Source organism: Oncorhynchus mykiss, chromosome 1 (assembly GCF_013265735.2).
Source record: "Oncorhynchus mykiss isolate Arlee chromosome 1, USDA_OmykA_1.1, whole genome shotgun sequence".
In the NCBI taxonomy this organism is placed as follows: domain Eukaryota; kingdom Metazoa; phylum Chordata; class Actinopteri; order Salmoniformes; family Salmonidae; genus Oncorhynchus; species Oncorhynchus mykiss.
In genome coordinates this window covers 42,384,210-42,410,082 of record NC_048565.1, presented here as the reverse complement: position 1 = coordinate 42,410,082, position 25,873 = coordinate 42,384,210, and the positions used below count along the sequence as shown (strand labels likewise).

General features: G+C 44.9%; 1 protein-coding gene across 1 annotated transcript in view; it reads left to right on the top strand.

The window, feature by feature from the left end:
• Positions 1-25,873, top strand: part of LOC110532319 (thromboxane-A synthase) — a 110,061-nt gene that overhangs the window by 51,342 nt on the left and 32,846 nt on the right. Inside the window, 6 exon segments of the mRNA XM_036977694.1 lie at positions 4,081-4,197; positions 10,949-11,037; positions 11,274-11,422; positions 11,734-11,861; positions 12,261-12,568; positions 12,570-12,606. Of these exon segments, the coding sequence (XP_036833589.1) occupies positions 4,081-4,197; positions 10,949-11,037; positions 11,274-11,422; positions 11,734-11,861; positions 12,261-12,568; positions 12,570-12,606 (828 nt within the window).

The following is a 25,873-nucleotide window of genomic DNA, read 5'->3' as shown; positions in this document are numbered from 1 at the left end:
AGGCCCGACGCGAAGCAAAGGGCCGGGGAAACAGCCCTCAGGAGGGTGTTATTCACGATAATTCCCGGGTTTGAGGGCCTTCTTGCTTTTATAAAACGGTTGCAAACAAAATGAACAACATATTGTAACGACCCTGGGTTTATAAGCGCGGAGCGAGCATGCTTTTACAGCACAGTCGATAGCGCGCCGGACCTTGGGCTAGAAGGTCAAGGGTTCGAGACCTGCTCCCTGCTGTTTCATTACAATATTTGTATTAAAACTTTATTTTAATGAGTAAATACATTTTATTTCATCCTTCCACCATACAATATAGTCCGGACAAAAGCCAGTTGTTAGTTCTGAGATTCTGAAGCTGCTAGCCAAATTGGATTCGATTGGCATGGTTGTTAGCAAAGCAGGGTGGTCGTCCATTCTAAGCAGAAAGGTTGCAGTGCAACGCTTTCTACTTCTGCTCTGCTAGCTAGCCAACTAACGCTAACATACGATCACATCAGGCAGCTGAAATGACAGCAAACTAGGTGCATTTTTGTTTGTTTTAACTTTGTTTTTATTGCCATTTATTTGCATATATCCATAATAATGATCCTGATCAATGAATTTGCCTGGCTCAGAGCTGTCAATCTCACCCCGATGCGTTCATTCTCTATATGGGAAGGTGGAGATTGCAACAAAAAATCTGCAACATTGTTACACAGGTACGGAGCGGCAGGCAGCAAGGTTTAGATTAAACCCCAATGTTGCAAACCAAATGCTAGGCTACAATCATGGATAAATAATGTCTAGACACTATTTTCCAGTGGAGATTAAGTTTATGAATTGCCTAGCTGGGCTGTGGGACAGCACATTCATAATCCAAATGGAACTGTTAACAGGCATTACCCAGGGAGATTGTCGTGAATAACTCCCTGCTATCAACCAATCAGCATCCAGGCATAATTATTTGAAAATACTCAAATACACAAAAAATAAGTGTTGAAACAACAAATAATCAAATACACATGTATTGGAACTCGGGTCTGATTTTAACACCAATCCATCAGAAATGTTGTGCACCAATGACCCATAAATCTTGTGGTACTGTATGTATGCAGTACACATAGAGCCCTCAGATCCAGGGGGGATACAGGAGCTTAATGACATTTTTACCTGTTTGATTTAGTGACTTTGACTCAGATGGTGTTTACTTGCCCGCTTGCTGTATGACCACACTCCTGACTCATTGTTCACTTAACAACCACTCTAGCAGTCGATGTGGATATCGTGCTGAGATGTGGATGTAATATGGAGATGTGGCACACGCTGTGTTTCTGAGTGGTGTATGGCTAGTGCGCTGTTGGTATGTGTGTGTGTGTGTGTGTGTGTGTGTGTGTGTGTGTGTGGTTCAGAGCCTTTACACACCATCTGCAACCAGCAGCAGGAGCAGACCCATAAAGAAGGTCTCCATGGAGGCAGAGAAACAAACACAAGTCACTGTAATCCTGTGGCCGCAAATATGTGGCTATACAAAGCCAAATATATATGGCATAAACACTCTAAACTGCCGAACAACACTTGTCTTTTCCAAATATTTTATTGTGTTAGAGCACTAATAAATTATTACCGACAGAACATTGCCAAAACACACAGATTAATAAATTATTATTTTTATTACATTGTGTCTGGAATGTTATACCGTCAATGGAAAATGCTAATAAATGAAAATGATGGATACTGTTTACACTAGTAAACACATCCCAATACCACATGAAACGTACAGTATTGTCAGCCAGAGAGCACCTACATATGTCACCCAATGCTTCATGAACATTTCTGATCACTTTATGATCACTTTATGATCACCTTTTTAGCATTTATGAACAGCGAAAGATCAGTAAAAGATCAGTGATGTCTTGGAGCTTCAGCCACAATGCCCTGTACTCCACTGGAGTTCTGCCTCCAAGTCTTCAGTATTCTAGCATTGCTTCCTGTGTTAGTTTCAACACAGAGGACCATAGGATCTGAGGACTTAGTGATGACCATTGCCCACATACGACTGGACAGGAACACAAAAGAGGGCTAGGCATGCTGATTCCTCCATCTCCTCCTGAGATTATTTGACATTTGACATGATTATTTGACGTGTTGGAGGTGATGCTGGTTGAGAGAATGCCAATAGTGTGCAAAGCTGTCATCAAGGCAAAGCGTGGCTACTTTGAAGAATCTCAAATATATTTTGATTTGTTTAACACTTTTTTGGTTACTACATGATTCCATATGTGTTATTTTATAGTTTTGATGTCTTCACTATTATTCTCCAATTTAGAAAATAGTACAAAATAAAGACAAACCCTTGAATGAGTAGGTGTGTCCAAACTTTTGACTGGTACTGTACATGTGCATGATCTGTATGCTGTAGTATGTACAGTACATGTACAGTTGAAGTCGGAAGTTTACATACACCTTAGCCAAATACATTTAATATCAGTTTTTCCCAATTCCTGACATTTAATCCGAATAAAAAGTCCCTGTTTTAGGTCAGCTAGGATCACCCCTTTATTTTAAGAATGTGAAATGTCAGAATAATATTTTTTTTTTTAAGATAATTATTTATTCCAGCTTTTATTTCTTTCATCACATTCCCAGTGGGTCAGAAGTTTACATACACTCAATTAGTATTTGGTAGCATTGCCTTTAAATGGTTTAATTTGGGTCAAACTTTATGGGTAGCCTTCCACAAGCTTCCCACAATAAGTTGGGTGAATTTTGGCCCATTCCTCCTGACAGAGCTGGTGTAACTGAGTCGGGTTTGTAGGCATCCTTGCTCGCACACACTTTTTCAGTTCTGCCCACAAATTTTCTGTAGGATTGAGATCAGGGTTTTGTGATGTCCACTCCAATATCTTGACTTTGTTGTCCTTTTCAACAACTTTGGAAGTATGCTTGGGGTCATTGTCCATTTGGAAGACCCATTTGTGAACAAGCTTTAACTTCCTGGCTGATGTCTTGAGGTGTTGCTTCAATATATCCACATAATTTCCCATCCTCATGATGCCATCTATCTTGTGAAGTGCAGCAGTCCCTCCTGCAGCAAAACACCGCCACAACATGATGCTGCCACCCCTGTGCTTCACGGTTGGGATGGTGTTCTTCGGCTTGCAAGCCTCCCCCTTTTTCCTCCAAACATAACGATGGTCATTATGGCCAAACAGTTCTATTATTGTTTCATCAGACCAGTGGACGTTTATCCATAAAGTATGATATTTGTCCCCATGTGCAGTTGCAAACCGTAGTCTGGCTTTTTTTATGGTGGTTTTGGAGCAGTGGTTTCTTCCTTGCTGAGCGGCCTTTCAGGTTATGTCGCTATAGGACATGTTTTGCTGTGGATATAGATACGCTTGTACCTGTTTCCTCCAGCATCTGGTCCTTTGCTGTTCTGGGATTGATTTGCACTTTTCGCATCAAAGTACGTTCATCTCTAGGAGACAGAATGCGTCACCTTCCTGAGCGGTAGGACGGCTGCGTGGTCTCATGGTGTTTATACTTGCGTACTATTGTTTGTACAGATGAACGTGGTACCTTTAGGCATTTGGAAATTGCTCCCAAGGATGAACCAGGTCTTGAACCAGGTCTTTTCTGAAGTCTTGGCTGATTTTAACATTTTTCCCATGATGTCAAGCAAAGAGGCATTGAGTTTGAAGGTAGGCCTTAAAATACATCCACAGTTACACCTCCAATTGACTCAAATGATGTAAATCAGCCTATCAGAAGCATCTAAAGCCATGACATAATTTTCTGGAATTTTCCAAGCTGTTTAAAGGCACAGTCAACTTAGTGTATGTAAACTTCTGACCCACTGGAATTGTGATACAGTGAGTTATAAGTGAAGTAATCTGTCTGTAAACAATTGTTGGAAAAATGACTTGTGTCATGCACAAAGTAGATGTCCTAACCAACTTGCCAAAACTATAGTTTGTTAACAATAAATTTGTGGAGTGATTGAAAAACAAGTTTTAATGACTCCAACCGAAGTGTATGCAAACTTCTGACTTCAACTGTATATTCTTGTGTGCTTCAGATTCTCCCTCCTTTTCCACTCTGTAGATGATCCGGGCTGCCACTAAGCCCATGAGTGACTGTCTGCTGATGCTGAGAAACAAGCACTGGAAGAGAGTACGCAGCATCCTCACCCCCTCCATCAGCGCAACCAAGATGAAAGAGGCAAGATAAGATGACCCCTTTCTTCACCCCTCTCCTCCTCTCTTCACCCCTCTCCTCTCCTTCTCTCTTCACCCCTCTCCTCTCCTTCTCTCTTCACCCCTCTCCTCTCCTTCTCTCTTCACCACTCTCCTCTCCTTCTCTCTTCACCCCTCTCCTCCTCTCTTCACCCCTCTCCTCTCTTCTTCTTTTCACCCCTCTCCTCTCCTCCTCTCTTCACCCCTCTCCTCTCCTCCTCTCTTCACCCCTCTCCTCTCCTCCTCTCTTCACCACTCTCCTCTCTTCTTCTTTTCACCACTCTCCTCTCCTTCTCTCTTCACCCCTCTCCTCTCCTCCTCTCTTCACCCCTCTCCTCCTCTCTTCACCCCTCTCCTCTCTTCTTCTTTTCACCACTCTCCTCTCCTTCTCTCTTCACCCCTCTCCTCTCCTTCTCTCTTCACCCCTCTCCTCTCCTTCTTTCTTCCCCCTCTCCTCTCCTTTCTTCACCCCTCACCTCTCCTTCTTTCTTCACTCCTCCTCTCCTCTCCTCCTCTCTTCACCCCTCTCCTCTCTTCTTCTTTTCACCACTCCCCTCCCATCTCCTTCTCTCTTCACCCCTCTCCTCTCCTTCTTTCTTCACCCCTCTCCTCCTCTCCTCTCCGCCTCTCTTCACCCCTCTCCTCCCTTCTTCTTTTCACCATCTCCTCTCCTTCTATCTTCACCCCTCTCCTCTCCTTATCTCTTCACCCCTCTCCTCTCCTCTCCTTCTTTCTTCACCCCTCTCCTCTCCTTCTTTCTTCACCCCTCTCCTCTCCTTCTCTCTTCACCTCTCTCCCCCCCTCTTTCTTCACCTCTCTCCTCTCACACCATCTTCACCCCTCTCCTCTCTTCTTATTTTCACCACTCCCCTCCCCTCTCCTTCTCTCTTCACCCCTCTCCTCTCCTTCTTTCTTCACCCCTCTCCTCCTCTCCTCTCCTCCTCTCTTCACCCCTCTCCTCCCTTCTTCTTTTCACCAATCTCCTCTCCTTCTCTCTTCCCCCCTCTCCTCTCCTTTTCTCTTCACCACTCTCCTCTCCTTCTTTCTTCACCCCTCTCCTCTCATTCTCTCTTCCCCCCTCTCCTCTCCTTCTTTCTTCACCCCTCTCCTCTTACACCATCTTCACCCCTCTCCTCTCCTTCTTTCTTCACCCCTCTCCTCTCACACCATCTTCACCCCTCTCCTCTCCTTCTTTCTTCACCCCTCTCCTCTCACACCATTCGAGCGTTGGGCAAGTAACCGGAAGGTTGCTGGATCAAATCCCCGAGCTGACATGGTAAAAATCTGTCGATCTACCCCTGAGCAAGGCAGTTAACCCACTGTTCCCCGGGTGCTGTGGATGTCGATTAAGGCAGCCCCCCGCACCTCTCTGATTCAGAGGTGTTGGGTTAAATGCGGGAAGACACATTTCAGTTGAATGCATTCAGTTGGACAACTGACTAGGTATCCCCTTTTCCCTCCCCCTCTGTTATATTTACATGGAACCCATACACCACATATTACTACCTCTATACATACACACAATCACTCCCCACTCTGTTCTATCTACATGGAACCATACATATTCATAAACATCTATACAGCCATGCAGATTTCTACTGCATCAGGCCTTCAGTCGCAACCTATCTTATCTCATCTTTTCATTTTTGTGGATTAACCAGAATCATTATCTTAATAGAAGTTGTCTCCATTTAGAGCCTGCCCAGCCCAACGATTGAAAATACGTTGTTGGTGTACAAATGTTCAAGAGAATCAGGGGACTTAAGGAATAGCACGGGAGATTGACGCCCGCAATTTAGTCGGAAAATGATAGCTTGTCTCCATTGAAGGCTTTCAAGCATTACATCTAATTAACGTCTGATAAACCAATGTGGTCTGGGTATCACTTTCACTTTCCCTCTCTCCATCCCTCCCCCTCTCCCCATCTCCCCCCTCTGTGCCTCTCCCCCTCTCTCTTGCTGACTTCTGTGTATGGCCTGACATTATAATAGTGTCATTAGAACAAACAGTGGTTCTTCTACCTTATAGTGTGGAACATAATTACCGGGGCCTGTTGGAACAGCATGTTTTATGTGATTGTTGAGTCCCCTCTACACTGATTGAGAGAGATTGGTGAGCCAGCCAGCCAGCCAGCCAGCCAGCCAGCCAGCCAGCCAGCCAGCCAGCCAGCCAGCCAGCCAGCCAGCCAGCCAGCCAGCCAGCCAGCCAGCCAGCCAGCCTGCCTGCCTGCCTGCCTGCCTGCCTGCCTGCCTGCCTGCGACACCAGAGGCAGCAGCCATGAACAGACGTCAGGAGCTACTATTGAAATGGTCCAACTGCTCTCAGAGTATTGCAAAGACCAACCAAACCAAAGACCCTTTGTTCTCCAAGTAGCGTGTGTGTGCGTGTGTGCGTGTGTACATCACACAGTTTCTCAGAACTATCAATATAAAAGAAAGAGAAAGCACCTCCTGTGCTGTATGTGCATAAAGGTCATTGGTACATTGTGTGCCTGTAACTGACCGAGTGCAGGATCACACTGGATGGCAAATAAGGCCAAGGCATAATGTAAAATAAACACACTAGAAGTGGAACAGTAGGCATGTAATTATCGTGTAGTAGGGTAGAGGTGGGTGGTCATTTAGCTGGACCGTTAATTGTGATTAGGGCTGTGATGGTATGTTTCCACGGCAACCACCAGCGGCAGGCCACTAAGGAAACCGCACACACTCATCTTTCACGCTCCAGATACAGCTGGGTACACTCGCCTGAAAACAAACTGTTTGTGGATAACCACTAAGGATAAAGTGTTTCAGGCTGAAAGTCAGCTATGACTGGTTTTGTGTTTACACATTGTCCCACGCAGGTAGCTTTCGTAAACGCTGAGTAATTCCTGCTGTAATTGACCGTTTGGATTTTATTTGTTACTTGCAATCAGTCCCTCAATTTGAGCGTGTGCTCTGTGTGACTGACACTCAGTGTGTTTGTGTACACGTGGACTTTCTCTCACTTTCTCTGAGTGTGTGTGATTCATATTCTGTCAAAATAGTTCATAAAAGAAACAGGCTGGGAACTCAGTTAAGAACATCATGGAGAGGCAGTCAGGAAGAGCTAATGACTAGTTATTGCTTTCTGCGTTTGTATTTCGGAATCACACAATTCTCAATCAGTCAACATGTTTGTCTGACTCTGATGTTATGAAGCAAGGTTGGGTGTGTATAGTGTAGTAATAGCGCTGTGTTCTGAGCAGGGTTGTGTTCGCAACGTACGTAGTTCCCTCATACACACAAACACATGTCCAGTTAATGAGTGGAGAGGAGACATGCTAATTATTGTGCCCCCCCCCACACACACACACACACATACACACAGTCCTGCTCCAGAATTTACCATGGGAGAGTGAGACTGGCGGGAATATGAATCATTTACGAGAGCATAAACCATAAACCACCAACTTTACGATCGGCACCAAACAAACGCTCGGACAACTGGCGCTCCGAATTCGGTCACATTACCCAGATATGTTTTTAGCGATGTCTGTTTTAGTTTACTGCTGTTTACAATCATAGCGCTCCAGTCTGTTTGCTGAGTGGACAGAACAGATGGAGAGAGAGGGAAAGCACACTGAGAGAAAGTGGTGGTGTGGATCAATATCTATCTGCTTCTGTCTGGATAGGGACAGATATGCTGTGGCAGGATACACTGTTGAGGCTCGCTCTGTGATAAGAGGAAGCTGTTGGGTCTGTCTGTCTATCTATCCGTCTCTCTCTCTCTCTCTCCTTTTTCTTGTGTGCATGTGTCTGTGTCTGTTTGTTAGTGTGTGTGTGTGTGTGTGTGTGTGTGTGTGTGTGTGTGTGTGTGTGTGTGTGTGTGTCTGTGTCTGTTTATTCATGTGTGTGTGTGTGTCTGTGTGTGTGTCTGTGTCTGTTTGTGTGTGTGTGGTGTGTGCGTGTGTGTGTGTGTGTATGTGTGTGTGTGTGTGTGTGTGTGTGTGTGTGTGTGTGTGTGTGTGTGTGTGTGTGTGTGTGTGTTTCCGCGCGCTGTAGTCTGGCTATGTTTGACTGACCAGTAGCCCCTGCGTATCCTCTCAGCTGGCAGAGCCTTGGGATATAGATTTTCATTTGAGCCACCCTGCCCCTGTAGAGGGGGAGGATACTGCTCCTGTCATAACCTATCAGGCTGCTCGTGCTTCTTCATCTGTCCTCCCTCTTTCAGCTCCAGACCCCAGTACCCTCTCCTCAGACTGACCAGCCTTAGGCCTCATCTTATGTTGGCATATACACTCAGTGGCAGGTTTATTATGTATGCTGTTCATGAAAATGGTTGAGTCACGTGGTCGTGGCTTGCTATATGATGCAGGCAGACAGGCATCGAGGCATTCAGTTACTGTTTGATTGAACGTTAGAATTGGCAAAACGAGTGACCTAAGCGACTTTGAGCGTGGTATGATCGGCGGTGCCAGGCGCACCGGTTCCGGTATCTCAGAAACATCCGGCCTCCTAGGTTTTTCACACACGACAGTGTCTAAGGTTTATTGAGAATGGTGCGACAAATCAAAAACATCCAGTCAGCGGCAGTCTTAGGGGCGAGCACAGCTCATTGATGAGAGGTCAAAGGAGAAGGGCAAGAATCGTGCAAGCTAACAGGCAGGTCACAAACAGACAAATAATGCCGCAGTACAACAGTGGTGTGCAGAACGGCATCTCGGAATGCACAACTCATCGGTCCTTGTCACAGATGGGCTATTGCAGCAGACGACCACACTGGGTTCCACTCCTATCAGCTAAAAACAAGAAGAAGCGGCAACGTTCGAGCAACGTTTCCACGCCCCAAAGAATTCAGGCTGTTTTGGAGACAAAGGTTCCTACATGCTACTAGATGGGTGTACTTAATAAGCCCCAGTCTTAGCCCCATTCCCATTCCCCAGCCAGTCTATGATGATAAGACTGGGGCTAACACTAGTCTAAGTCTACATTTGTGACAAGGGCTGTGGCAAGTCACAACCATAGACTTAGACTAGTGTTAGCCCCAGTCTCTAGCCTTATCATCATAGAATGGTCAATTTTACTTTATTTTTACATGGAAGCTTATAGAAGCTTATACTGGTCTTAGCCCCCTCTAAATCCTAATCATTAGACTGGTCTTATTAACAGTCACAACCTTATCCTGTGACTAGGGTTAGCCCTGTCCCCCGCATCCAACCTCAGCCTTATCCTAATCCTTATGAATTGTAGTTTATTGTAACGTTATATTAACTTACAGTGTAGACTATGCTCAGTATTATCACGTTGATGCCAATGACAGTAGTCCAGCATGTCACAGTCGTGTAACAGCTTCGGTCACAGCTCATTGTACCCATAATGCTACAGCATGTTTATCCATTAGCATCTCCTCTCGTGTAAGGATCTCATTTCCCATTTGATCCCAGCGTGTATTGATCGCTGGGGAGGAGATGAAGAGATGGCGAGGGTAGATAGGGGAGATGTGTAAACGTTGTCTAGATTTCTCCACGTCTCTCTCTCTCTCTCTCTGTGCCCTCACTCCTGCTCCTCCTCATCCCCAAATCTTCCGCCAGAGCTTAGTGGCTCCTCGGATTCCTCCGGCCCTGTTTGGCCATTCCTCTGAGGACTGTGTGCGTGTGCGTGTCTGAGGGGGATAGAAAGATAGTGCTAATGGCTGCTGCTCCCTGATCACAGCTCCATTGTAGGGAGACGGAGCAGAAAGACCGACCTAGGGTAGAGCCTCTCTCTCTCTCTCTCTCTCTCTGCTGTACTGGCTGTAGAGAAGGGAATGGTGAAAGCGAGCAAGATATGAAGAGAGAGAGGGAGATGGCACAGCCCAGAATATTCTGGACCCCTGACACTCAGCAGTGAGACCTGAGGTTCAGAGGGTGTTTCAGCATTTTTTCTCATGTTCCTTCAGCAAATATTCCATGCCACTGGACATAGCTGTCCTTCCTCTCTGTTTTCCAATATGTGTTAGTATCCTCGTTTTCTTTGATAAGAAGAGACTAGGGAGTTGACCTGATGATTTGTTGTTTTTGATATTTTTACATTTGAGACATGTTGCTACTGCAGTATAACTCTGTCTGCCCTGGAGAAGTTATGGTCGAGAGTATTCTTGAGATCTGCCTCTCTCAGTCCCGCATTGTAACACAGCAATCACCATGCTCAGAAGAGCTCTTCCCTTAATGAATAAATGAATTAATTAGATATCTGTTTGATCCATCATCATCAGGGTTCTTTTCCCCTTGGTAATGACCTCTGTAATGGCAATGACTTTAATGGGATTTTAATTGATTCAGGTCCTCTCTTTGCCTCAGGGTGTCCTCACACACACACAAACACATACACTTTTCTGAGAGGGGCTGGAGGTGAGGAGGAGAGGAGTGGGCACCACACACACGGCAGCAGTGTCTCCTCCTGTACTGTACTTATGACCAGGACTGATTCACGCACGTGGGACCAACATCACCCCTGATTCCTTCTCGCACATTTGTCAGATGAGTCTGGGTTTAAAGTGATTTTTTTTGCACAAGAAAATATGAAAAGGGGATAATTTGTTGTATCTATATTCATATGGTATTTTGCAGCGAATTTGGGGGGGGGTGGTCCCCGACAGAGACTTGATCCGGGTTCCAAATGACTGTCAACCCAAGACCTTAGTCGTTACTCTAAGATGTCCAAACGTCTTCACATGGTCCCTAGGTCTTAAGTTAATGTTATGTTAGATGAGTATATGTTTCTGTCTCGGTGCAGATGGGTCCTCTGATCAACATGACCATGGACACCCTGCTCACCAACCTGCTTGGACATGTCCAGTCTGCAGAGAGCTTTGACATTCACAGGTATTGTAACTACAGTAACCTTCCCTCTCATGGGGTTCATTATAAGGATCGTTCATTCATTAGGCTATACAATTGTTATCGTGTATTTTTCCAAACAACCATATTGGGAAATCCAATTCAAACGTCTACAACCAGCGGTGAAACCAGATGTTTATAATGTATTATCATTGTATAAGGTCTATATAATATCCTCCACATACCGTATTGTGTTGACTGGGTTGGTTCTCTCTCCTCAGGTGTTTTGGCTGTTTCACCATGGACGTGATAGCTAGCGTGGCCTTTGGCACCCAGGTGGACTCTCAGAAGGACCCAGATGACCCATTTGTTCACCACGCCCAGAAGTTCTTCTCTTTCTCCTTCTTCAGACCCATCATGTTCGTCTTCGGTGAGTACTGTGGAGCCCTGCCTTAATCCAACTAACTCATCATAGGCTTAGAAATACTGTCTAGAAAACAACTATACTACTAGCAACAATTATCAAAATGAAAGAGAGAAAGATTTTAAAACAACAGTGTTATGTTTTTAATGTAATCATCATCACACTATTTCTCACAATTTACAATGTTGGACTCAATATACGGTATATATTACAAGGAGCATGTCCACTTAACATATACTGTATTGCATTCCCTAGATGCTGCCGGAAGTGGACTGACACAGATGGTATTTTGTTGGTTCTTCTCTTGCTGCCTACAGTTGCTTTCCCATTCCTGGCTCCACTGGCCCGGGTCATCCCCAACAAGAGGAGGGATGAGATGAACAACTTCTTCATCAACTGTATCCAGAAGATCATCAGACAGAGAGATGAGCAGCCTGTTGAAGAGGTACAGTGTGTTACTGAGCTGTAAAAACTTCTGCTCCTTTATAAAAGATGGGAATTTTATGAAGGACTCTTTTTGTCTCTCTTCCTTTCTCTTCTCTGTTCTTGATCTTTGAATGTGTGTGTGTGTGTGTGTGTGTGCATGCGCGTGCGCTCTCATGTTTATTTCGCCTTTATTTAGACAGGTAAGTCAGTTAAGAACAAATTCTTATTTACAATGATGACCTGTGAAACACATCAATAACCAACACATCCATAACCAACACATTAATTAACAACAATTGTGTGTGTGTGTGCTCCCGTGTGTGTGTGTGTGTGCGTGCGTGCGTGCGTGTGTGTGTGTTTGTGTGTGTGTGTGTGTTTGTGTGTGTGTGTGTGTGTGTGTGTGTGTGTGTGTGTGTAGCGGCGGCGAGACTTCCTGCAGCTGATGCTGGACACGCGCAGCACCAAGGAATGTGTCTCTCTTGAACACTTTGATGTGGTGAACCATGCTGATGAACTGGCCCACACACACCACTCCGGGGAACAAGGAAATGGTGGCGCCGGCAGCCACGAGTCGCCCAACAGGCGCTCGGTCCAGACCCAGAAGAGGATGATGTCGGAGGATGAGATAGTGGGCCAAGCGTCTGTGTTCTTCCTGGCGGGTTACGAGACCAGTAGCAACACGCTGGTCTTCACCTGCTACCTCCTGGCTCTACACCCAGAGTGTCAGGCTGCAGGCTGAGGTGGATGACTTCTTCACCAGATATGTGAGTATGGGCCTTCCTGTATGCCCCTTACGTTCATAATCACCTTCGTTTTGTCGCCACAGTATGTGTGCCATGATGGATTATTGAAACTACTAAAATCCTAACCAGATTATGTAAACGGTCCTACACTGATTAGACCTAATCTATGGATTTCACATGAATGGGAATAATGATATGGATCTGTTGGTCACAGATACCCCCCCCCAAAAAAAAAGGTAGGGACGTGGATCAGAAAACCACCATTTTCCTCATGCAGCATGACACACCTCCTTTGCATAGAGTTGATCAGGCTGTTGATTATGGCAGGTGGAATATTGTCCCAATCCTCTTCGATGGCTGTGCGAAGTTGCTTTATATTGGCAGGAACTGGAAGACGCTGTTGTATACATGACAATCCAGAGCATCCCAAACATGCTCAATAATGGGTGACATGCAGACCATGGAAGAACTGAGACATTTTCAGCTTCCAGGATTTTGTACAGATCCTTGCGATATGGGGCCGTGCATTGCAGTGGTTGCTCAACTAAACGTTTTGAGATTACTGTATGCTGCGGGATTCATTTATGGTTTAGTACGGTACCCTGCATCACTGCTCCAGACCAGCGCAATGGGGACTTAGAGCACTGATTATGTTTACTGGAAAATAACTTTCAAAATGAATGGAAGAGGAAGGAAGTGGAAGGGGGAAAGACGGTATTCAGAGGTCAAGACAGCGCTGCTCTGAGACAAGCATGCGGACTGGTCTTGATAAGTAATGTCATATTCACTGAATCTCCTTTTGGGTATTGGCTAGACTACAATTAGGATGTTGACATTTTAGGGTTATTTTCCTCTTACTGTAGTACTGTAGCCTACTCCTGAATGGTCACATTGTACAGTGTCATTATGGGCTATTAACAGGACAATAGACTCTTGCCAAGAAGGAGGGTATAAGGGGAGAATTGTATCGTCAAATGTATTTCTTAGTTAGGTTGGCTGTATCACAGCCGGACATGATTGGGAGGCCCATTGGGCGGCGCACAATTGGCCCAACGTAGTCCAGGTTTCATTGTAAATAAGAATTTGTTCTTAACTGACATGTCTAGTTTAATAAAGGTCACATTGTACAGCTCCATAGTTTCCCAGAGGGTTTCGTTTTTTCGTTTTTCTTGGAATAGAAACACCATAATATTAATCAAATGAATTAAGCAAAATGTCTTAATATCAATCCCATATACTATGTTCTTACAAAAAAAAGGTTTTAAATTCTGTAGTACAGCCAATAACTTTCATTTATTTGATAATGAAATAATCTCCAATATATCATAATTGTTTAAGCAAAATGATGATTTATTATTATTAACCCTGAATTATATTTATTTAAAAGCCCCTTAGATATTCCCACAGACCAGTTTTGCCCTAACTAAAAATGCCCCTTAGATATTAATTTAGAATCCGCCAATCCTCTAAATTGAATTATTGGTCGGAGAGTCACGTCATTGAAAATAATATTTTTTACATTTACTGTAGACCTACCGTAGGCGACATGAGTCTCACTAGTGTTGAGTAATGTGCTGTTAATTAGATCTACTACTGTACGAGGACATTTTATGGATCTGACAGTATTTTAATGTAGCGATTCTAGTAAAGAAATGTGTGTGTAGAGGGGGAACATTCTTCACCAGTTCTCTTACCATTTTGTACAAATGTGTGATTAGTCTACCAGTTGGTGTAACTGTAATATTAATTCTCTTGAGAATAATTTTGCTCTTCACAATATAAAAAAAACGTTCAAATGCATTCATGAATTAAATCGCTTTAGTCGACACATATATAACCGTAGAATACGTTTGCAGATTAGAGGGCCATCAACCGAAACAGACCAATGAAGCATTGGAAAAACCCTGAGGGTTTCATATTCATCGAATGAATTAAGCTACATTTCGGGAAATCAATCCCATATATTATGTTCTTACAAAAAAAGGTTTCAAATTCTCTAGTACAGCCAATATTGAAGAATGCTTTTCAAAGATGCCCTCTAGTGGTCAAACTAGCACTAACTAGCATTAGTGGCAACAATGGCTGACAATTAAATAAGGTGCCATAGAATTATGTGCTGCAGTATGACGCAACTTTTACAGGAAGAACCACTGTATCATGCTGAAACATGAGGTAATGGCGGCGGATGAAAGGCACAACAATGGGCCTCAGGATCTCGTCACGGTGTCTCGATACATTCAAATTGCCATCGATAAAATACAATTGTGTTCGTTGTCCATGGCTTATGCCTGCCCATACCATAACCCCACCGCCACCATAGGACTGTCACGCCCTGATCTGTTTCACCTGTCCTTGTGATTGTCTCCACCCCCCCTCCAGGTGTCACCGATCTTCCCTATTACCCTCAGTGTATTTATACCGGTGTTCTCTGTTTGTCTGTCGCCAGTTCGTCTTGTCTTTCTAGGGAGTTTTTCCTAGCCACCGTGCTTCTACACCTGCATTGCTTGCTGTTTGGGGTTTTAGGCTGGGTTTCTGTACAGCACTTTGAGATATCAGCTGATGTACGAAGGGCTATATAAATAAATTTGATTTGATTTGATTTAATTTGCCAAGTCAACCAGCGGTTTTCCAAGCTCCTGTTTTTCCTAGTCTCTCTTTTCGAGTCCTCCCGATTCTGACCTTTTGCCTACCATGACACTGAGCCCGCCTGCCTGACCATTCTGCCTGCCCCTGACCTCGAGCCTGCCTGACCATTCTGCCTGCCCCTGACCTCGAGCCTGCCTGCCCCCCTGTACCGTTTGGACTCTGACCTGGTTAGGATCTCTTGCCTGTCCTCGACCTGCCTCTCGCCGGGCCCCTCATTGTTCAATTAATATCAGAGACTCGAACCATCTGCCTCCTGTGTCTGCATCTGGGTCTCACCTTGTGTCGTTATAGGGACACTCTGTTCACAATGTTGACATCAGCAAACCGCTTACCCACACGATGCCATGCACGGTACAGTTGAAACTGAGATTCATCCGTGAAGACCACACTTCTCCAACGTGCCAGGGGTCATCGAAGGTGAGCATTTGCCCACTGAAGTTGGTTATGAAGCCGAACTACAGTCAGGTCAAGACCCTGGTGAGGACGACAAGCACACAGATGAGTTTCCCTGAGACGGTTTCTTCGGTTGTGCAAATCCACAGTTTCATCAGCAGTCCAGGTGGCTGATCTCAGACAATCCCGCAGGTGAAGACGCCGGATGTGGAGGTCCTGGGCTGGGTTTGTGGTTGTAAGGCCGGTTGGACGTACTGCAACATTCTCTGGCAACAGCTCTGTTGGACATTCCTGCAGTCAGCATGCCAATTGCACGCTTCTTCAAAACTTGAGACATTTGTGACATTGTGTTGTGTGAAAAAACTGCACATTTTGGAGTGGCCTTTTATTGTCCCCAGCACAAGGTGCACCTGTATAATGATAATGCTATTTAATCAGCTTGTTGATATGCCTGTCAGGTGGATGGATTTTCTTGGCAAGGAGAAATGCTCAATAGCAGGGATGTACAGTAAACCAATTTGTGCATATATTTTTTGAGAAATAAGCTTTTTGTGGATATGGAAAATTCATGGGATCTTTTATTTCAGCTCATGAAACATGGGACCAACACTTTACATGTTGCGTTTATATTGTTGTTTAGCGCAGAAAACGTGCTATTAAAGTACAATGACCATAATCCATTGCGTGCCTACTTGTCCAGTCTGTGTGTTCCTTTTACGCCTGCTAGGTTAGTGTGGGGCAGACAGAGGGAAAGAAGAGACAGAACAATACAAGATGGAGAGGGATAGAGCAGTTGATTGATAGTTTGTATTCAGCAGTCATAAAGGTATGCCTTATTTACATTGAAGAACTACTAAAATAGTGATTTTGTCAGACAGCATAGGCAGTAGCTCTGTGGAGTTGAGATGATGACTTGGAATGAACAACTGAACTATTTTATTAAAGTAAAATGAATCAATTATGATTCATAAGTGATAAACAGTAATGGGCAGTCACTACCATCGTGGGACTTTGATTAATTGTTTTATTCCGTGTTGTTACAGCATTCAACCCACATAATGCAGAGGTAATTTAATGTAAAAAGCAAATAAATCTAAACCGAAATTGATAACTGTGATAATTTTTTCAGAATCGAACCGAAACTAAACCAACCTAAAAAAAAAGCACTAATCGCTCAGCACTACTTCCTGATTTAACAATTGAAATGGAATTGACTGCAACTCTATAAACATGGGATTCAGCATGTTTACAGAGTTGCGTACAGTCATTTTGCAGGGGTTGATGACTGAGAGACCCAGTCCCATATAAACTCCACCTCAATTGTAAGTCCATCTCTGCTGCAGGCCAGTATGCCACGCTGCAGACCAGCTGTGGTGATGAGTGTGAAAGACAGACAGTGATCGGACCTGGCTGGAACAAAAATAAATCAGAGAGATTGGATTGGATAGGGGGGTGGGGGGCAAAGAGGGAGGGGTGGGTTGGCATTTTTCAGATTGAGGATTTTCAATCTGTTTCTCCCGGGTCACAACAGCCTGCGGTTTGACGTGCGCTGCCACTCTATTGTGAGATAAAAACCCAGACAACAGCCAATATTTTGCTGCATTCATTTTGGATGAAAACCTATCTTTGTCTGGTAGATGAAGCCGGGGGTTGCAGGACAAATGGGGCGCACACCAGAGTATGTGAGCACGGAGTTGAGCAATCGGAAATCCTGCAAGCTCGGCTCTGGCGCTCCATGTCCTTTCCAACCGCTCTGCGCAATAAAAACACGCAAAAACACGCTCCATATTCGCTCCATTCATTAATTGAACCAACACCCATCTGTTTTTGACACTACCTGGACTTACCATTTGGTTTTGAAGTATTGACACCAAACCATATGATTTGAATGAAAAGTATTTGAATAAACATGAAAAAGTGAATGTAAGAAGTGTTTATCATTTCAAATAGGCCACATGTCATATTAAACATCATATAAACTCTAAATAGGTCAGGAGCCAGACGGGGAGACTAAAACGAATTATTTGGGCTATATTATTTCAATTATTTCAAGGCTATAGCTTACAAAGAAATAAATTGTGAAGCATTTGCGAGTGTGACACAATAGGCTGGTAGGGACATAAAGCACTCATCTTTTAAACAACATTGTATTAAATCATTATAGTCTATACATTGCGCATATAGGCTGTGGCTTACATAGAATTAAATACAAATTAAACAAAAAATGCCTTATTTTAGAAACATGAGTTTGGCCAGTCTGTGGGTACAGGCTCATGCGATGGTACCTGGAGAGCAGGTCAGCAGCGGAGAATATCCTCTCCACACCTGCAGAGCCACTGGGGATGATAAACACCTTTTATGCCACTCTTGCTGGCTGGGCAGGGATGCATTTTGTTCTCTATAGGTAGGCCTGAAGGTTTTTAGGCAAAATAACCCAATCAAAATGGAAAGCTCCTTGAAAGAATATGCCAGGCCTATTGGACCAAAATCAACTATGGCCTATTGTATAGATAATAGAACATATTTTTTTGTTTATAATTACGTTGCTATAATGACACAAATAGCTACCCACCACGTTGCTATAATGACATAATTAGCTACCCACCTCGTTCCTTTCTTTTAGCATGTGCACATAGTAAGTACGCCATCATGCTTTCGGGATATGTGTCTTTTCAGGTTCCACAGTGATTATTTAGTTGTGGATATTACATCACTGCACTCCCTCTCTTGCTATTGGTCCTCATCTTTGTAAGTCACCTTGATTTAGCACCTGTGTGTTTGATCAGTTTGATCAGTTGATCAGTCGATTTAGCTAAAGCAAGGGGCTATAGATAGCAGAACACAAGTAGACTACAAATGCATGCTGGGACGGGCATGCCCTGATCTCGTGAAGTGAGCGCTATTGGAGTGAAATTGAAGCAAGAGGGAAGGCCGGCGCTCCAGCCTTTTGGAATCTCGATCTGCACTCCAGTCAATTAGGCACACTCCTCAGTCCAGCTCCACTCTGCTCACATACTCAGACGCATACACACATACATACACACATACACATACATACACACATACATACACACATACACATACATACACACATACACGTACATACACACATACACATATACACATACACACACATACACACACATACATACACACATACACATACATACACACATATACACACATACACATTCATACACACACACATACACACATACATAGAAACAAGGAGATTCAGAGGTTGCTTATTGTTTGTTTCATTTCACTCTGCATCTCTTCTGTCTATGAGTCTCGCAAGAAGCTCCAGCGTCTGTGTCTTCCGGCCTTAACAAAGTGCCCCATTAAATAACCACCCCTGCTGCTGTCACAGCCATGATCAACTCTGCAGCTCTAATATGGAACACATAAACAGTTAGACGGGGAGTGGAGGCTCTTATAAGGCCATGTGTGCGTTGAAAATGGCACCCTATGTCCTAGGGTCCATAGGACTGTGGTCAAAGGAGTGCACTATATAGAGAATAGGGTGCAATTTCAGATGCAGCCATGACCTTGTTAGATCCTCTACTCCCCCATCTCCTTCTGCTTCTTAATACCCGGACCAAGGCCTGAACAGCGGAGAACAGAGTGGAGCAGGCAGCAGACCGGAAGACAGGATCAAACGCACACGGAGGCGGAGATCTCTGTGACTGGAGCATCTGGAGTCAGACACTCTTTCATCTCATCTTCCCTCGTCCGGCACTGTGCCGATACGCTGCTCTCTGCTCTGTAATGCTTAATCCTTCAACTCACAAGGGAAGAAGTGTCTCCAGAGAGAGCTCGCAGTGTAAACTAACTGACTCTGCCCGTTCTGCTTCCTGTGATTTACTTCCTGATCAAAATGCATCAGTGCATATATAACATTGCTCACTGTTTTTTGTATCTTCTTGGTGTTGGGGTCAATCTGATGTGATATACATTATATTTGTTTATTAACTCATTGCCTTTTTTCTGCAGTGGACATTTATCCATTCATACTCTGACTTGCCTCTGAAATAGAGCAATGGTTTGGATGTTGTGAATAGAAGCCTACTGAGCAGCCTTCGAGGCAGCATGTAACATTAGATGTTGTTACAAGGCACCGCAACAAGGTCTGGTATTTACTGTTATATAATGAAGGAGATGAGATGAAGAGTATTGTCTGTTGATCAGACTGGATATAATTTGTCCTAGTGGTAGTTTTAATGATAGGCAACCACTGATAACTGTTTAAAAAAAAATATATATATATATATATATATATATATATATATATATATATATATATATATATATATATATATATATATATATATATATATATATATATATATATTTTTCACCTTTATTTAACCAGGTAGGCAAGTTGAGAACAAGTTCTCATTTACAATTGTGACCTGGCCAAGATAAAGCAAAGCAGTTTGACACATACAACAACACAGAGTTACACATGGAGTAAAACAAACATACAGTCAATAACACAATAGAAAAATAAGTATATATACAATGTGAGCAATTGAGGTGAGATAAGGGAGGTAAAGGGAAAAAAAAGGCCATGGTGGCGAAGTAAATACAATATAGCAAGTAAAACACTGGAATGGTAGATTTGCAGTGGAAGAATGTTCAAAGTAGACATAGAAATAATGGGGTGCAAAGGAGCAAAATAAATAAATAAATACAGTAGGGGAAGAGGTAGTTGTTTGGGCTAAATTATAGATGGGCTATGTACAGGTGCAGTAATCTGTGAGCTGCTCTGTCAGCTGGTGCTTAAAGCTAGTGAGGGATAAGTGTTTCCAGTTTCAGAGATTTTTGTAGTTCGTTCCAGTCATTGGCAGCAGAGAACTGGAAGGAGAGGCGGCCAAAGGAGTAATTGGTTTTGGGGGTGACCAGAGAGATAAACCTGCTGGAGTGCGTGCTACAGGTGGGTGCTGCTATGGTGACCAGCGAGCTGAGATAAGGGGGACTTTACCTAGCAGGGTCTTGTAGATGACCTGGAAATCTGTTTGTTGACTTGGCTTTCAAAGACCTTAGAAAGGCAGGGTAGGATAGATATAGGTCTGTAGCAGTTTGGGTCTAGAGTGTCCCCTTTGAAGAGGGGGATGACCGCAGCTGCTTTCCAATCAACAACACGAAAGAGAAGTTGAACAGGCTAGTAATAGGGGTTGCAACAATTTTGGCATAGTTTTAGAAAGAAATTGTCCAGATTGTCTAGCCCGGCTGATTTGTAGGGGTCCAGATTTTGCAGCTCTTTCAGAACATCATCTGACTGGATTTGGGTGAAGGACAAATGGGAAGGCTTGGGCGAGTTGCTGTGTGGGGTGCAGTGCTGTTGACCGGGGTAGGGGTAGCCAGGTGGAAAGCATGGTTTAGTTTTCTAACTGCCTGTGTATATTGGTTTCTAACTTTCCTGAAAAGTTGCATATCACGTGGGCTGTTCAATGCTAATGCAGAACGCCATAGGATGTTTTTGTGTTGGTTAAGGGCAGTCAGGTCTGGAGAGAACCAAGGGCTATATCTGTCCCTGGTTCATCATTTCTTGAATGGGGTATGCTCATTTAAGATGATGAGGAAGGCATTTAAAAAACAATAACAATAACCAGGCATCCTCTACTGACGGAATGAGGTCAATATCCTTCCAGGATTCCCCGGCCAGGTCGATTAGAAGGGCCTGCTCGCTGAAGTGTTTCAAGGAGCGTTTGACAGTGATGAGTGGAGGTCGTTTGACCGCTGACCCATTACGGATGCAGGCAATGAGGCAGTGATCGCTGAGATCTTGGTTGAAAACAGCCGAGGTGTATTTAGAGGGCAAGTTGGTTAGGATGATATGTATGAGTTTGCCCGTGTTTACGGCTTCGGGGTGGTACCTGGTAGGTTCATTGATAATTTGTGTGAGATTGAGGGCATCAAGCTTAAATTGTAGGATGGCTGAGGTGTTAATTAAGCATGTCCCAGTTTAGGTCACCTAGCAGCACGAGCTCTGAAGATAGATGGGGGGAAATCAGTTCACGTATGGTGTCCAGAGCACAGCTGGGGGCAGAGGGTGGTCTATAGCAGGCTGCAACGGTGAGAGACTTGTTTTTCGAGAGGTGGAATTTTACAAGTAGAAGTTCAAATTGTTTGGGTACAGACCTGGATAGTAGGACAGAACTCTGCAGGCTATCTCTGCTGTATATTGCAACACCGCCCCCTTTGGTCGTTCTATCTTGTATGAAAATGTTGTAGTTAGGGATGGAGATTTCAGAGTTCTTGGTGGTCTTCCTAAGCCAGGACTCAGGCACGGCTAGGACATCCAGGTTGGCAGAGTGTGCTAAAGCAGTGAATAAAACAAACTTAGGGAGAAGGCTTCTAATGTTAACATGCATGAAACCAAAGCTGTTACGGTTACAGAAGTCATCAAAAGAGAGCCTGGGGAATAGGAGTGGAGCTAGGCACTACAGGGCCTGGATTCACCTCTACATCACCAGAGGAAAAGAGGAGGAGTAGGATAAGGGTACGGCTAGAAGCTATGAGAATTGGTCGTCTAGGACGTCTGGAACAGAGAGTAAAAGGAGGTTTCTGGGGGCGATAAAATAGCTTTAGGGTATAATGTACAAACAAAGGTATGGTAGGATGTGAATACAGTGGAGGTAAACCTAGGCATTGAAACCAGGTGATGTCATTGCATGTGTGGGTGGTGGAACAGAAAGGTTGGATAAGGTATAATGAGGAGGGCTAGAGGCTCTACAGTGAAATAAGCCAATAAACACTAACCAGAACAGCAATGGACAAGGCATATTGACATTAAGGAGAGGCATGCTTAGTCGAGTGATCATAAGGGTCCAGTGAGTAGTGAGGTTGGTTGGGGTCATGGCGATTCAGACAGCTAGCCGGGCCATCGGTGCTGGCAGAGGATGTCTGTTTTTATCCACCTCGTGCGTTTCCGTCGGTAGATTAGTGGGGTTCCGTGTGGTAGAGGGGACCAATCGAATTGGCAAAATAGATATAGACCCAAGAAAAATTGTCTGAATAGACTTATTCAGATAGCAGCCGATAAGACAGCTAACTATGTCCGGTATGCTCTGGTCTGAGTCGCGTTGTACAAAACTGCCGATAGCTTTTCGAGCTAAAGGATAGCTGATGACCGCTATCCTTTAGCTCGTCAGCTGAATACTAACGTTAGCAGAGTTGTCAACACTACTCTGCATTGCAGCATTTTGAAAGTCCTCAGACCCTGGACTCTAGACTTAACCCACCTACCTCAAAATATGACTCAGTCCTAAACCTTTCTAAGGAGTCTGAATGGGATATGTCAGTAGTAGGTTTTCAGAAAACTCTACAAAAAAAACAAAGACTAATGTTACGTAGGACATTCCCTGTAGAGTGCTAGCTGTATGCCTAGCTTCCTGGTGAGGGCCATTGGTGATTTAAACAGTCTGAGCAACTTTTCGAGTCTTTGACGCAGGGAACTTGATTGGATACACACAGCAATACCTGTGTACATAAACGTGTTTATACACGCTTAGAAAAAAGGGTTATTCTGCTGTCCCCATAGGAAAACCCTGTTTGGTTCCAGGTCAAACCCTTTTGGGTTCCGTGTAGAACCCTCTGTAGAAAGGGAATAGGGTGTCTGGAACCAAAAAGGTTCCACCTGCAACCAAAAAGGGTTCTTCAAAAGGTTATCCTATGGGGACAGGCAAAGAACCCAAAGAAGGTTCTTTTTTGTTCTTTTTTTCTAAGAGTGTAGGCCAGCTGGGTGTCCATTTTATCAGACGTCTGGCTGCTGACTGGGTCGCTCTTTCTCTCTGCTCCTGCAGGGCTTCAGAGCTCGTCACAGCTACCTCAACCCACTGCCTTTCTTTCAGCACTGTGAAAGAGACTGACTGTGGTTTTGTTAACCTACTCATACAGGCTTGTTCACTCCTGAAAGCTTGTTCAATGTCAGTCAGTCATCTCAGATCCATGGTATTGCAAAGCCACACACATTGAAAATAGCCACACTATTTCATTCCTTCAAGTAATCTGCAGCCTATCCTGGTCTAATCTGAAGTCATTGCCAAAACTTTGATGTTCCATCGATTGTAATTCTTGTTCAGTAATTGATTGTAATTGTTATTCTCATTCACAAGCACGTTCTGTGGATGACGTTTTTAGCCATGATTAATCTCACGCATGTTTAGTGTGTGGCAGTAGGAGTTGGCAGCAGGCGGGCTACGACAGCCTAGCCTCCAGCAGAGACACGCTGTGTTCAGGAGGGTTACGACAGCCTAGCCTCCAGCAGAGACACACTGTGTTCAGGCGGGCTATGACAACCTAGCCTCCAGCAGAGACACGCTGTGTTCAGGAGGGTTACGACAGCCTCCAGCAGAGACACTCTGTGTTCAGGAGGGTTACGACAGCCTCCAGCAGAGACACACTGTGTTCAGGCGGGCTACGACAGCCTAGCCTCCAGCAGAGACACGCTGTGTTCAGGCGGGCTATGACAACCTAGCCTCCAGCAGAGACACGCTGTGTTCAGGAGGGTTACGACAGCCTCCAGCAGAGACACGCTGTGTTCAGGAGGGTTACGACAGCCTCCAGCAGAGACACACTGTGTTCAGGCGGGCTACGACAACCTAGCCTCCAGCAGAGACACGCTGTGTTCAGGCGGGCTACGACAGCCTAGCCTCCAGCAGAGACACGCTGTGTTCAGGCGGGCTACGACAGCCTAGCCTCCAGCAGAGACATGCTGTGTTCAGGCGGACTACGACAGCCTAGCCTCCAGCAGAGACACGCTGTGTTCAGGCGGGCTACGACAGCCTCCAGCAGAGACACACTGTGTTCAGGCGGGCTACGACAACCTAGCCTCCAGAAGAGACACGCTGTGTTCAGGCGGGCTACGACAACCTAGCCTCCAGCAGAGACATGCTGTGTTCAGGCGGGCTACGACAGCCTAGCCTCCAGCAGAGACATGCTGTGTTCAGGCGGGCTACGACAGCCTAGCCTCCAGCAGAGACACGCTGTGTTCAGGCGGGCTACAACAGCCTCCAGCAGAGACACGCTGTGTTCAGGCGGGCTACGACAGCCTAGCCTCCAGCAGAGACACGCTGTGTTCAGGCGGGTTACGACAGCCTAGCCTCCAGCAGAGACACGCTGTGTTCAGGCGGGCTACGACAGCCTAGCCTCCAGCAGAGACATGCTGTGTTCAGGCGGGCTACGACAGCCTAGCCTCCAGCAGAGACACGCTGTGTTCAGGCGGGCTACGACAACCTAGCCTCCAGCAGAGACATGCTGTGTTCAGGCGGGCTACGACAGCCTAGCCTCCAGCAGAGACACGCTGTGTTCAGGCGGGCTACGACAGCCTAGCCTCCAACAGAGACACGCTGTGTTCAGGCGGGCTACGACAGCCTAGCCTCCAGCAGAGACACGCTGTGTTCAGGCGGGCTACGACAGCCTAGCCTCCAGCAGAGACACGCTGTGTTCTGTGAAAGTTAGCTGGCGGTGACTGAATCATCTCACCTCACTCTCTTTCTGAGAAGAGCCATCCCCGTGTGGTGTCTTCTGACTGTACCACTCAGGCTAGAGCAGTCAAACATGCAAATGTGTCTCTCTCTCTCCCGCTGACGTGCTTGGTTCATTCTAGTTCATTATATTTCTTTGGTGTTAACATAGCTTTGGGTTGACATGGATGGGTTAGCATTGCAGCTGTTTTGACCAGCTAATGAATGTTCCTCTCTCTCTCTCTACCGCTGTGTCCATGTCCATAGGGGGTCCTCTCATTAATTTGTGATTCTTATCTCCCTAAATAACAGAATGAGTTGAAGCAAGGCCTATAATGACTCATGCAGAAGATGTTAAGACGGAAAAAGGGGAGAGACCGGCACTTCTTAAATGACATGTTTCAGCCTGGGCAGCCCCTGCTGTGTTATGCTGCTTCCACATTGTCTGTCTGTTGGCAGAGTGCTTCAGGGAGAGAGGAAGAGAGAAGGAAAGAGAGAGAGAGAGAGAGAGAGAGAGAGAGAGAAAGGGAAAGGGATTGAGTGTGCAAAGAGAGGGTACATAGTTCATTGTGGAGATGGAGGAGAAGGAGAGAGAGAGGGTACAAGGTTCAGTGTTTACTGTAGCAGTACAATAGAGAGCTTGTCATCTATTGTTTAAGTTACAGATAAAAGGTTATAAGTTCTGGAGCTAGTCTCTATAGATGTTGCAGAGGTAAGGGCTGCCTGCCTTAAAGAAGTGAGAGCTGCTGTAAGCCTATGGCACGATGCCAGGCCTGGCA